General features: G+C 30.7%; 1 protein-coding gene across 1 annotated transcript in view; it reads right to left on the reverse strand.

Annotated features, from left to right (window-relative positions):
- Positions 1–14726, reverse strand: part of LOC106470932 (sperm flagellar protein 2-like) — an 88905-nt gene that overhangs the window by 12360 nt on the left and 61819 nt on the right. Inside the window, exons 14-19 of the mRNA XM_022400433.1 lie at positions 12679–12786; positions 11632–11660; positions 11169–11272; positions 10616–10893; positions 5340–5593; positions 839–1381 (exon numbers count right to left, since the gene is read on the reverse strand). Coding sequence (XP_022256141.1) covers positions 839–1381; positions 5340–5593; positions 10616–10893; positions 11169–11272; positions 11632–11660; positions 12679–12786 — 1316 coding nt within the window. The remainder of the gene's footprint in view (positions 1–838; positions 1382–5339; positions 5594–10615; positions 10894–11168; positions 11273–11631; positions 11661–12678; positions 12787–14726) is intronic.

Consider the following 14726-nt stretch of genomic DNA (forward strand, 5'->3'; position numbering starts at 1 on the left):
ATATATCCTATATTTTCCTAAGCAGAAATACTTTGAAGACAATTTTTATAAAACATTACAAAATAAATCCAAAGTAATCATCTCCATGACATATTAAGATCTCTCATTAAACACAAGTCTAACATGCATGCTGGTTTTAAACATCAGGGACCTGATAATTATCTCTCACTATAACAGTTCAATCCTATATTAATTTTGATAGAATTAAAGCCACTGGAGCAAGCCTGTTAAAGTTATTAAACAATTGCAAACTTTTTAATACCACCAATTCTCCAACACTTGATGCCCACCTAAGAATGCATGGAACTGCAAGAGAGAATCTTAAAATGCTTTTCATAATGTTTTAAGTGAGCTCTACTACTTTTCTCATACTTTCATCCATCCCAATAATTGTGTAGCAAAAAGTCCTAGGAAATTTTATCATTTTATTACATTTCTCCCAATTGTAACAATATTTTTATACCATGGATCCTAACTTTAAAGATATTAAAGTAAACTAATCATGTTAAAGTATGTTGTGTTCATTTATGTTTACAGTATCTTACATTTTACCTAAGTTAGGTAGTATAGTTATGTTAATTAAACACATATAGGTTTTGTTTACAGTAAAGACTACTGTTATATTCAATGATGAAAGATTATCAAGCACAGTAATTAATTAATACGCACAGTAGTTCACAATATTATTTTTTGTAAAATAAATAGTAATGCGTTTTTTCTAATTCCTAATAAAATGTTCAATTTATTTTTTATCTATATTGCATAATTTCGTCTGTTTATATATTAAAAATATCAGTACTATTGTTCATTTGCTTTCAAACTGATTGAAGCATCTTACTTTAGTTTGTGTGTCAGACCGAAAGTCATCTGGAAAGGTGTTATAGCTTGTCACCCATTCATCTAGCAACTCTTGTCTTCTGTCTGGTTGCTTACAGAGTTCCTCAAAAGTTTTTTGAATCCTGAATATGTATTTAACCATTTTTTCATGTTCATTTCGTAGGCCACGAAATACCACTGTCAGCGACTTTAAATATATTTCCTCTAAGATCTTCCACGATTTGAATAAAAGCATAAGCACTTTTTCAGTAAGTGGCATGTTTATGAAACCATCAATCTGAAAATTACTGAGTGTTTCCTTCACATCATTGGGTTTTTCAGGATAATTTTGGCTATTTAAATTGTCACTTCTTTCAACTAGTGTTGTTTTCTTTTCGTGCAAATTAATTCCTTGACTCCCTCCTTCTTGTTCTGATTCATAAATTTCATTATTTCCTGCAGAATCTGGATGATCTTCTTTTCGTTCTTGCTGTGCAATTTCTTCTTTCAAGGAAACTTTTAATTCTTTGCACAAATTATCATTTGATGTTACCAAATTTTCTACCTAAAAACAATTTTGAAGGTAAAATAATTAAATTATATAGGAACCATTCTATAATTCTTATTAAAAATACTATGACTGCTCTTATCTTAATATATATATATTGTGATTAGATATCTGGTACAGGAGTTTTGATTAACCTGATTAATCATTATATAATCAATAACCTATAAGTATTAATCACTGTTATGTAACATAATTGATTAACCATAATCACAATTAGATTTATTATTGTTATGAAATATGAATATAATACTGGTTATGATTATTACTGTTTTTGATTATTCCAATTAGCCAAGTAATTGAAGTATTGCATTTTGATTTTTCATTATTATTTTAAATTAATTAAAGCTTTTTAAGTTTAACTGATTAGTGTCATGATTAATGAAAATAATCAACTAATCTAAGTTACTGTTTTTTTATTATTCCAACTATTTAAGTTCATGTGTAAATAACTGATTAGTTGAATACGATTGGTTAATGAGCTGACAATTATTCAATCAGTAAATTCCACTTATTGCTGAGTTCCAGTCTGGTGCTTTTTATTATCAACAAGAATTATTGATAAACTATGATGGCATAAATGATGCTCTTCTTATGGAAGAAGAATAAATATATTTCAAGCAATAACAATGATATATTAAGAACTTTGAATATTCTAAACACAAGTACTTCTAACAAGTAATTACCTAGCAAATTAACATGTATTACAAACTTAGATAGGTTCCAAATATTCACATATGACCAACTGCACTAACACATAAAAAATAATTTGAAAAAAAAGCTCATTCTGATTTATATTTGAACTATAATCTCAAAAAATCTGTTTAAAGAGATCCCATCTTTTTCTTATTTTTTCTATTTATTTTTGCATTTTTGATTATTTATAGCAGTGTTTATATGAATAATTCATTTCTGATTATTTTTTTTTCTACGTAGTATTTATTTTTACTTATTTATGACTTATTGACAAGCTTCTGAAATCTTTTTTAAAATTCACAAACTGCTTAGTAATTTATGTGTTCTTCCATCTGTATTTTTCAACCATTGGAAATATGTCATAAGCAAAAGTGCTACCTTGTAAGGAAATAATATTAAAGTGTTTTTCATAAATAGAAATACATTATATCATCTACAATAAAGACGTTTTTACCCAAAATGTTACATAAAATTTACAGCTAATTCATCAGTTCATGGTAATTCACTTGGAATTATAAAAAAATTTCACTAAAATACTTAAAAGTGCTATAGTAAAAGGAACATAAATTGATAACATCCTACATTAAATAACAGTAAGCCTTAAATCCAGAAGAACAAAGCTGAAAAAAAAAGGGTATTGTTCATTTGAGGTATCATGGGATAGCATTTAATTTGGGAAGTTAGTATCCATTACCTAACAATGTGTCAAGTACTAGAGAATGGAGTCATTGAATAAGTTCTTAAGTAATTGTTTATTCACTTCAGTAGGCTTGCACCTAACTTGAAGGTGGTATATAATATGAATAAGCCTGTATGTAGCTGTCAGAGAAAAATATAGAATCTAAACAGGACCACACAAAATGGCAAATTCCATACCTAAAAGTGACAGGTTTCAATATTTAAGGGTTTAATGATTTTTAGAGCAATAGTGTCTTAAGTTAATTATACAATTCTCACCTTATTATTAGATATAAGCTTTTGATTGGAGACCTCTGCAGATTGCATTCACCTTAAAAGCTTTAGATGACATTTCTAAGTGCTGGTACAATTAAATATAAGCACTTGATTGGAGAATTCTGTAGATTGTGTCTGCCTTAAAGGCTTTGGATGACATTCTGAACTGTTAGCACAGATCTTCAATAGGCCAAATTGGCTAAATGTGTAGATGAAATATTGTAGTTATACTGCTGTAATTGAGAGCTGGATGAGTGGAATTTTGGCCATCAATGGAAACAGACTAAGGATATTAACAAGTACTGCATTACAAAATCACACACACAAAAAATCTCCTCAAAATCATAATTGATGAAAAATTAACACCCATGTGATCATAAACCTTAAACATGATCCAGCCAACGAAGGTAGCAAGACAAACGATGCTACTATAAAAATTTCCAAGCCATCATCCAGGGCAAAGTGTACAATTTCCAGGAAAAAGACCCAAATGATAAACTTGAACATGCAATCAACAGATCAAACACCAAATTTAAATCCAAAGAAAACCAATTAAAATATAATCTCCAACAGCTGTAAAACACTATATTATGGACTACACAAGTCACACAGACTAGAACTTCCTCTCAGACCAATCACTAGTGTCATGGGTTGTTCCTTTAACCAACTAGCTAAACCCCTCACAATAAAAAAAGTTGCATAAAAAACTCTACCATTACAGCCTAAAAATAAATTATTTGAACCTACAACTAGAAAACAGATTTATTAGTTGATAAAGTACAAACATATTTCTCTGCATTTCTTTCAATATAACTCTAGCTATTGTTTGATGCCACCCTGAAACTATGAAAATCATCCTAAATGTTAATATCATCATGGAACTACTGACACACTGCACCATATTCCAACAATACTTATTTTCATTTCCAAGATGCCTACCTCAAACAAACACCTTGTCTACCCATAGGCTCTTCTCTCTCTCTCCCAGATCCTTAGTCATGACCTATACTTGGAAAATCCAAGCCTATGGAGAAGAAACATCAATGACGCCTTTGTTATTTGGCCTCTTAGATACATTAGAGAATTTCCTTCAACACATCAACTTTCTTGACCATGCAGACCAAAGAAAATTGTTCCTTACTTTTCTACACATCCTCGTTTATTGTCATAAACATAACCTTCATACATTGATCTACAGGAAACTCACCCATACCAATAACAAATATCTACATTTCAAAATCTAACCACTCACACGCTGTTAAAAGAAGCACCATAAACTGTTCTCACCCAGTCCAACAAACAACTTAAAAAAAAAACCTCTAAAAAGTATTTCTACATCCGCTTGATCCTCAGACAAAACCCCTAACCACCATCATTGTTCCATTCATTCCAAATCTAAGTGTAGTTCAAATCTGATAAAACCTTAAGAAACATGCTTATCAAAATCAAGAACATGAAAAGTGAAGTAAAACAGAGAAACATTAACTACAATATTCTGAACTCATTTGGTAAAATCTATATCTGAAAGACTGGCAGGCCAATAAAACAAAGATCAGAGAAACATCGAGATGCTACCAGACTTCCCTATCCAGAAAAACTGACCCTAACAGAACACAACTAAAATGCTGGACATATTATCAAGAAATACTTCATTCCACACAACATTATAAAACCAGGAACTTAAAGAAGCCTTTTACACCAAAATCCATCAACCATCCCTGAGCTGTGATCAAGGCATGGATTTAAATCCAATATGGACTCCTTTCCTCTACAATGAAAAAAATAAGCATCAAACCATGTATCCGTCAGTTTAAACTCCAGTTAAGTTCTGACATCTCTTACCTAAGACTTTGAGCTCTCTACTTCAGCCCCATTCTTCAACATTTAAATACTTCCTTGCATCAGCTCTATGCTTTTTGCAGATTTCCAGATTACACTCACCTTGTTCTATATCATGGCCATCTTTAAACAACTTAGCTAATTTCAATAATTCTGATTTCAAATTTTCTGTTTTAAAATTATATCTCACATACATATCTAGAATGATTATAAAAAAAAATCTTATAATTAATTTGTTCTCAAAGTCATTCTTTTAAACTGTGTTATACAAAATGTCCTGATAAAAATACATAAATGTTTTAAATTCTGAGGTTAGTTATTTTTAATACAGTATCAAGGTGTCAAAGTAATGAAACCTAAAAGTTGCTGCACCCAACTACTAATTTCATATGTTGCTGTAAATTTAGAAACTGGTAATTAAAGATTTTTGGGAAATTGTATCATTTTGATGGATTTATTATATACATACCTCAGAAACATGTGATAGCAAAAGTCTTTCTATTTCATCTAGTACACAATCTGGGTCTTGCTCTCCATTGATAACATGAAAAATTCCAAAATTAGAGAACCATTCTTCCAGAGCATGTTGGTCCTGGGAAAACGACAACAGCTGATGATGCCATTGGCCAGTGTCTTTAAGAACAGACATGAAGGAGGAACTATATTCCTTGCTGTTTAAATTATCTGTGTGGTCTTTATGTCTATCATTCTGGAAATTTTCCACTAGAGACAGAAACATGACTTCATTTTCTTACATATTTGGAGTGTATAAATGCACAATAAATTATATTTTTGAAATAAGAGATAACTTGAAAATGATTAACTACAGAAAACTATCACTCCATTATTAAGGTAAATAAAGTATTAGAATGTTTTTCTAGACAATTCAGTATTATGGCTAAATTATACATGATTCTCACACCTTAGGCAGAATAAAATTACCCGACTTTTCCTAGACGTTTCCATGATCAAAATATGTTATTCCCTGACCATTTAATCTATGCTTGTAATGTATCACTGAACCAAAATAATATGTGAACTTGTAAAACATTATTCCTACATTATTTAACAAAAGCAAGACAAGCTGTATGTTAAAAGTCACAGTTTGTTTAAATGCTATCTTGCAAAGTTTCAGTATGATCAACTGAAACTTTATCAGAACACACACAACAAAGGCAGTTTAGCCATTTGTTTATTACTATATATACCAATCAATCAATCACACTTTTTAATTTTAATTTAAATCACAAAAAAACGTTAGTACAGTGTGCATTTTTTAGCATAAAACTACACAATGAACTATCTGCACTCTGTCCACCATGGAGAATTAAACTCTGGATTTTAGCATTTAAAGTCCATTAACTTACCGCTGAACCACTGAAAACAACATAACACTACAGGTTTTAAAATTTGTGATTATTAAGTTTCAATGCTTCTCATATGTCAAATATCTATTAAAACAATATTTTTTGATGTGCTTACAAGCATAAAAATATATGAAACTTTCAGTTCCTAACCACTGCAATATACTCATATTTCTGATATTAATAAAAGAACTGCACATGTTAGTGAAATCATCCACTGATCCAGATCAAACTGTATTATTTTTGCACGTGCTTTGAAACTGTTTGTATCAAAAAGTTCACTGACATCAAAATATTGAAATCTATGAATTAATGTGACTAGATATCTATTAAGCAATAGTGTTACTGAAAATATTTTCAGATTTATGCAAGTTTTCTTCGTTCACAAGATCACTAGATTATACTTATAAATAACTATGTTGTAAATTCTAATTATACATACAGAATACTTCATATACGTAATCAGACCTACAGATAAAACATCTAGAAAGTTTATAGTTGCATTATAATCCTACATCATCATAATGTATAATCGTACTTGTAGAGGCATATGTAAATCAGGGTATAGGTGTGGATTTGGTGTATTTGGATTTTCAGAAAGCATTTGACAAGAGATACACAAAAAAACTTATTAAAAAATTATTTCTGTAGGAGTGTGGGATAGGCTGCACATTAGATAGAAAACTGGCTAGGGAGAAGAAAACAGAGGGTTGTTATAAATGGAGTTCAGTCAAACTAGATGAATGCCACAAGTGTGGTACCTGATGGCTCAGTGTTAGGATCTTTTTTGATTTACTTCATGACACAGATGATGGAATGGTCAATAAAGTATTTAAATTTGCTAATGATATTAAAGTTTTGGATGTTGCTGGTTGTAAGAAAGATGTTTCTGCTTTACAAAAAATATTTGGATTATTCAGTGAGTTGAGTGAATAAATGGCAGATAGCCTTTAATTAAAATAAATTCAAAGTAAAGCATGTGGGATATCACAATTTGAATTATGAGTAGATAGAAATAACCTTATCTGTGTTAGGGAAGAAAGAGATTTTGGTGTCCTGGTTGACCTGTCTCTTAAACCATTCAAGTAATGTACTGTTGCTAGTGTTAGGGCAAATACAATTTTAGATTGTCTCCACAGGAATATTGAATACAAGTCTAAAGAGGTTATAATGACATTGCATAGGTCATTGGATAGGCTACATTTGGAGTGTTGTATTCAGTCTTGTACTTCTTACCTTAGAAAGGATACTGAACTGTTGGAAAGAGTTCAGATGAGGGTTATTAGGATGATCCCTTGGATGAAAAGGTTGTCGTATAAGGATAGGTGGTTAAGATCTCTGAAATATATTTCTCTTGAAAATATAAGATATAGAGGAAATCTAATTAAGTTATTTAAGATTTTTAAGGATATTGATAGTGTTAAGGAATCATACTTTTTAATATTTGATAGTAAGAATGGTATGGCTAGGAGACAAAAATATAAATTTTAGCAGTGTAGGAGTCATCTTCAACTAAGACAGCTTTACTTTTATAAACAGGATGGTTGGCCTTTGAACTGGGTTGCCTTCAGATGTGGTAGATGCAGTTAATGTTAACACTTTCCTTATCTGAAAATGTATTTCTGATAGATATGTCTGCATACAGCTTAGCTATCTACCCTGCTTTAGAGACTTGCATGCCTTTAGATGTTACGTGAATTGCACTACTGCATAATAATGTTACTGTGCAACAAAAACTCTCCATAAGTAGGAGAGCAACACACCTCTATGCACAATAACTCCCCCTATGCACTACTGATCTTCATTTTTTGACGTGGCAAGAAAAACAAAGGTGCACTGTAAATGGGTAGGATGTACCCCATTTTATAACAAGCATAATATCTCTTCTCTCATTTGTCTGTTAACCTCTTGTCACCTTAGGTAGAATCCTGCTTCTGGTCAGCCACCCCTGGTTTTGACTCTCTAACTGATTGTTCCTTGACTTGCCAGTTATACTCCCTCCATGGACTTCCATATACTGTTCTGCCAGCTTGATCATCTCATCCATGTCTTTCAGTGCTCTCTCCTTCAGGAACAGTGACATTTCATAGAGCACGTGATCATGAACTGTTCAGGTATTAATGGATCTGCCAATCCTTCAAAACTATTTTCACACTTGACCATGTCAGTCCATCTTGTGAAGTATCGCTGTAGATGTGCCACAAACTGAAATACAGTTTCTACAGTGTCAGGTTTGACTTCTATGAACTTCCAACGAAAACTTTGGTAAGTTCATAGCGTTTCAGCAAGGCCACTTTTAATTTGTCATAGTCCATGGCATCTTCTGACGTCATGCCTGCATATACTTGTAGGCCTTTTTCTGTGAGGAGGGGGCTGAAACAGACTGCCCAATCATCTTTGTCCCAGTTCTGACTTTGGGTAAATCTTTCATATCTATCCAGGAAAGCATCCACGTCACCTTTCAGTTCATCAGATTTGTCATTGTCATTCTTGGGTCCTTCCTCTTTCTGTTCTCTCTATTTCTAGTCTCTCCTTTATTTATTTCTCTATTTGTGCTCTTATTCCCTCTCTCTCTATTTCCAATCTCTCCTTTTTGGGCTTATATTTCACATTTTTCTTTCAGTCTTTCTCTTTCTTCCTCTATTCTTTGCCTCTCTTCTTCTCTCCTCTGTTGATGCTCTTCTCTTTGTTGGTCTTGTTCTTGTTTAACAAACTCTCATAGAGCACCATCTTTGAGCCCAAGTTCCTCATTTATCAAAATCAGTTGACATGGTTATACAGAGTGGTTGTGACCTCTACTATATTTTCACCACCACTATAGCTGAGCATATATATAAACCTATTTCTGCTGTCGCTCACATCTTCTTTTACCACTGTATGCCACTGTATAATCCTAGTTGACTTATCAAAATGTGAGGTTTTTAAGTATATGTATGGATGTATACGTGGGCAAGATTCTTTACAGTAGGTGTCTGTGACTTGTTGGTGATAAACTTCAATGATAAACAAACAGCACACAGTTGACTTGTTTTAAAATATTATATTAATTAAAACTAGTCAAAGGTATATACAAATGTTCATTACACAGCTAATCACCACAGCTGAATTCAGAACATTAAATAATTCTCTTTTTTGTCAAAAGTGTGATGATGACCATATAAAGTCAAAGTTTAACTAATGGTTTTCGATATATTATGTACAGAAAACTTTTTTCCCATTCCTCCAGCACTTAAGAAGTTATCATACTGTACCCTTCATTTAGCACAATTTTGGTACTCATGTTGTGCCTCATAATTTAAAACTGAAATAAACCATTTAATATAACATATTTTTTGCAACTGAAATATTCAACTTGATATAATGTAATTTACACAATATTTATAAAAACAAATGTGGATGTCAAAATTACTCAGAACAGTTTAGTTTTAAAAATGCCAAAACCATCAAATGTAGAATTGTGGACTTACTTGAAACATTTCCTAAGTGTTTAAAACTATATATGAAACACCAACAAAATACTGTTAAAGGATCTATAATAAATTATTTCTTCAAATGCCCAGCAAAAAGAATGAATGATTTGGTACTTCTGTTAATACTAAGTGATGTGACACATAATGTGTTGTAATTTTATTAGTTACACATGTATAAAAGATTGCTAAATCTAAATGGGAAAGCTTGAATACATGACTTTAAAAAACAAAATTCAAGAAAATGCCAATGAAACAACAGGTTTTCATTTGCAATTTTTTCATTTAGGAGCTGTTATATCGAGTAAATTAGTTGATTTATAAAACATAAATATGAATTTATTTTATTTCATATGAATGGCACCTTATATGAGATGTAACCCTGTTATATATATATAGTTATGTATCTGAGCAATGATGAAATGAGTACTCAGTGCAGTAATCAAGCTTGCATATATCTAAGATGGCCTAGTTTTTGATTTTTGAAAGAATATAAGGAAACCAAAAAGTTAAATACTACAGGTTTCTGTTATATTTAAATACATAGCTTATGACATTTTGATTTAAATAACAGATTAAGGTGTGGTTGATCTTTGCTACTCAAGTACGGAACTGGGAATACAAACTGCAAAGGCCTTTTGAGTGACTACCAAGATATTTCTACACATGATCTGTATTATATATGAAATATAAAAAGAAAACTTTACAAATAATTATGGGACAACAGATGAATGAGCCATGTAAACTCCAAAAACTGTGTGTTATAAATTTTAAAGGCAGTCCAGAAAATAATTCAAGTTGTCCCTAACACAGAAAGGTTGAAGGTTAGATATTGAAGGACAATTTTAAATATTGGGAATAGTTTTACTTTTATGTATAACATTAACAGCAGTTAACATAAACTGCAATGTTACCTGTACTAAAACAAAATGAGGTCTTCTTCTCAGCAATCCTATTAAGAAGTGTTTCATCCTCTACATGTAAATAAATAACAACATCCAGTCCACAGGTTGTTGGTATCAATACGTTGGGTGGTAAAGGATCAGGCACCAAGACACTAAGAGGCTCATTGTGAGACTTGTAATCCATTAAAGTCCAGCATTGTCCAGTGAGTTCTTTAAAAAGAAGATGTGCTTGTCTAATGGAATATGGAAACCCATCAATCACCCATTTGGTGCCTTCAGGTAGCTGCCTAAAAAAAAAAGTCAAATTTAACTTTTTAGGTGAAATACTGAAAAACTAAAGAATAGACTTTCCATCACACATATACACATCTCAAGCAGCATTTTGTAACTAAAAGTTTTATTTATCTTAATGACTTAAAAGAGAAAAGAAATTCATTAATAGTTCTCTCTCTCCCTCCCTAAAAAAAATTCTCATTGAATTAGCTTTAAAATAAAAAATGAGTACTGGTTAAAGAAGACTAGAATTGGCTTGATTCTCTAGGGAGTAATATGTTTGATTCACCTGATACTGGATACTAAAATGTTGATTATACTCTCGTCATCAATAGAATTACCATATTTTAAAGTTTTGACAATGTTTTCATTGGCTTCACATGGCAGTTTGGCCTAAAAAATATCAATGAACAATCTGAGCAAATAAAAAATAAAAGCTTCAAACATGATCAAATTCACTTCAAGTACATGAAGACATTTTCAAAATTTAAATATTTTCTTTTCCTTTATAGAATAATTGTTTTTTTTTAAACAACAGTTGTGTTACTTTAAAATAAAAATATTTTACAAGTGATTTATTTTAATATAATTTTTTTTTTCAAGATCTGTATATCTACAAAATGTGTAATTATTCAAATGTAAAGGATTTCAAAAACATTTATAAGCACACATTCAGATTTTACAATCTTGCACTTAGGAATAATAATCAGCTTACACTAAAATGATAACAAAAAGTATGAGACCAAACTTACTATGTAACTTGAAGGTGCGTTTTCTTGCTCTGATTTCAAGAGAGAAATAGAAGTAAAAAATTAAAAAGATGAAAAAATTTCCTAATGTTTACATTCTGTATAAACCATTTTGTAGCTTTACATTTTCTGTGTTTATATGTGATTTTTTTTCTGTAATATTTGTGAAACAAGTGTGCCGATTGTGGTGGTTATGAGTAAAATAAAATAACAATCAATTATTCATTTAACCAGCAAAATACACTGTTATCTAATTTTTACACATAATTTAAAAGATATGTCCAAATAAAGGAAACTTGCAACAGGAAACAGTTTATGCAATTCTTAAAAAAACCCGTAAGTCTTTACTTTTTTTGGTATTAAATCAATGTCACTAATACACATTTTCTTTCAGTCTACAAAGTTCTTCCCTGAATGAAAATCAGAGTTTACATATTATATTTTATAGTTAATATAAATATTCTATATTACTTTGTGAAAAACCAAAGTATATCTGATTGACAAACCAAAATAAGCATTCTTTATATGCATTATCTTGCAATACCAATTTAGTTTTTAGTTTGTTTTGTTTATGGCAAAGCTACTAAGGCTGCTTACCACTGTCTCTAATTTTAAACTGCCAACAATAGGGAATGTAACCAGCCAGCAGTACCCACTGCCAATGCTAGGCCTACTCTTTTACATATGAATAGTGGAACTGAACCTGACTCTAATGCCCCAACAACTGAAAGGACAAGCACGTTCTGCACCAGGTTTTGATCCGGCAACCTGCAGATTGCAAGTCAAATATCTAACCTATTAGTGTTTTTAACTATTTCACTTTTACAAAATTCAGTAACACAAATATTTATAATTTCAACATTATTAATAATAATCTCATAGTTTTGTAGCAGTTAAATTGTTTTCTGTTTTTTGTGTTATTTTTTTTTCACTGTGTGAACTGTGTTCTATCAAAGTGCAGGAACCAAAAATATCACTTTTACTCTATTAAATAATCTGAAAAGTTTAACATATCTTTCATTATAACAGTTTAAAAAGGAACTATTATACCTTGTGAATAGGAATCTTTATCTGAGATCTGTTCATCTGCTGTCTCACAAGCTACCAATGCAGCTTCTGCTACAAGTTTTTCAACATTCAGTATAACAAAGTTATGAGCTGCAAAAGTAAATAACTAGTTTAAATCCAGTTTTCTAAATTAGACTCAATGTACAGTATCTGAGTTTTAAGGTAACTTATTATCATAACAATATATATTGTAATAAGAACAATAATATGATAAGCTTATGAAACGTGGTGCCAATTTGTTGAATGGCACCACAAACAAAAATCCATAAAACAGTTTCACATTTTGGGTATTCAAGATTCAGACAATTACAAAAATAACTATGCAACAATTATTTCTTTATAATAGAACATAATTTTAAATAAAAATACTCTCCTTGCAACAAGATCACAACTTTCACTAGGGCTGTACATGAGGGTTTGATTATATCTTTACTGATGTAATTTTTAAATGTGGTACTAAAAACTGGAGTTCTTAAGAAAAAAATTATTTTTTCACAAAGGGTAACACTTTTAATATATATAAAACAATACAGTTTATATCAGTCCACATATGAAAATTTTGAGCTCTGTAGATTGAATTATTTTGATGCAATGAATTGCATATGACTAAAGAGCACAATCTGAACAATGTTTCCATGCAGTATTACCCAGAAAAAAATACTTTAGAAAATTTTTACTTTTTAAATATTTTTTACAATGAGGTATGAATACAACAATTAGTAATTACTAGCACAAACAGTAGCATGTCGGGCAGCATTTCTGCTATTACATGAAACATTACTAACACTGTACAGTTAATATATATAGACTTTTTTTTCCAAACCAAAGTTAGTAAATGTTAATCAGTATTGTTATATTACTTATGTTATGCCAATATATTCATTGATCAAGTTTGCTATTAAAACATCATGCATCTCAGGGCTGATATACATTTTGATTCTATATTGTTATATGTATATTTACAGAACTTCTTGCTATAACATACAGATTCTGAGCTTGCCACTAGACTTTAAGAACTGTGACTTATTGACCATCACTCTAGGAATATATGTAGGAGTGTACTGACACAATGGTAACAGCTTTTGTAGTTGTTTTGTTTTGTTGTTTCATTTTGTACTTAAATCAAAAGTAATTAAATAGCAAACTATGTATGTGTCCAACAAGCTTTTTCAATTTGCATAAACTGAGATTACTACCTTATCTTTAACTTCTGCATCTTAGTTAAGGAACTGTATTAGATACCAAAAGTATTGCCCAAAACACATTTTTAATCAAATCTAGCAGCTTTACTTACAAGATTACTTTTTACACTTTGACCAATTCAAATTTATTCTATTATATGCACCGTAAACATAACTTCATTTGAAGGATATAGTGTTTTTTACATGCAAGAATATAGAATGATATTATAAAAGTAACTGCACCAAGTTAAGTCGAAGTCTTTTGAATCAAATGTTGTTCTAATATGTGCTGATTGCTGATTAATCTTGACAACTAATGTTTGTCATCCACAAGTTATAATAGCTGCAACATTTAATTACATATTACTAAACTTACCCAACTTTACCAAGTTCTGATTAGCTCCATTGGCTACCTACCTTAACTACTCAATGACTACATGTGCATAATTACATGTAGATCAAATGAAAGAAAGCACAGTAACTACTTGTTAATTGAGTTTTTGTAAGTACTTTTATTTTAATGACTATAGCATTAAATCCACTTTTCCTTTCAGTCTCAAGAGATTCTACTCATTATAGAATCTATTATAATAATACTCTGTTTTTGCCTGTCCTGAAAATGCACACACACACATATTACTGTCTAAATGCACATGTCACATACTTTGTTTCAACAGATGTAAACAAAAGATGTAAATAAACTTTTGTAGATAATTTGTACAACAACATATTAAAAGCTTATCAAAGATTTAAAAAGGTCTAACATTAGGTTGTAGAATACCATTATAAATCTATTTACTGACAGTATTAAGTACCGTAAAGTTCAGTCCTGACAAAACCAAAAACAGA

This window comes from Limulus polyphemus, unplaced genomic scaffold (genome assembly GCF_000517525.1).
Source record: "Limulus polyphemus unplaced genomic scaffold, Limulus_polyphemus-2.1.2 Scaffold108, whole genome shotgun sequence".
NCBI lineage: Eukaryota > Metazoa > Arthropoda > Merostomata > Xiphosura > Limulidae > Limulus > Limulus polyphemus.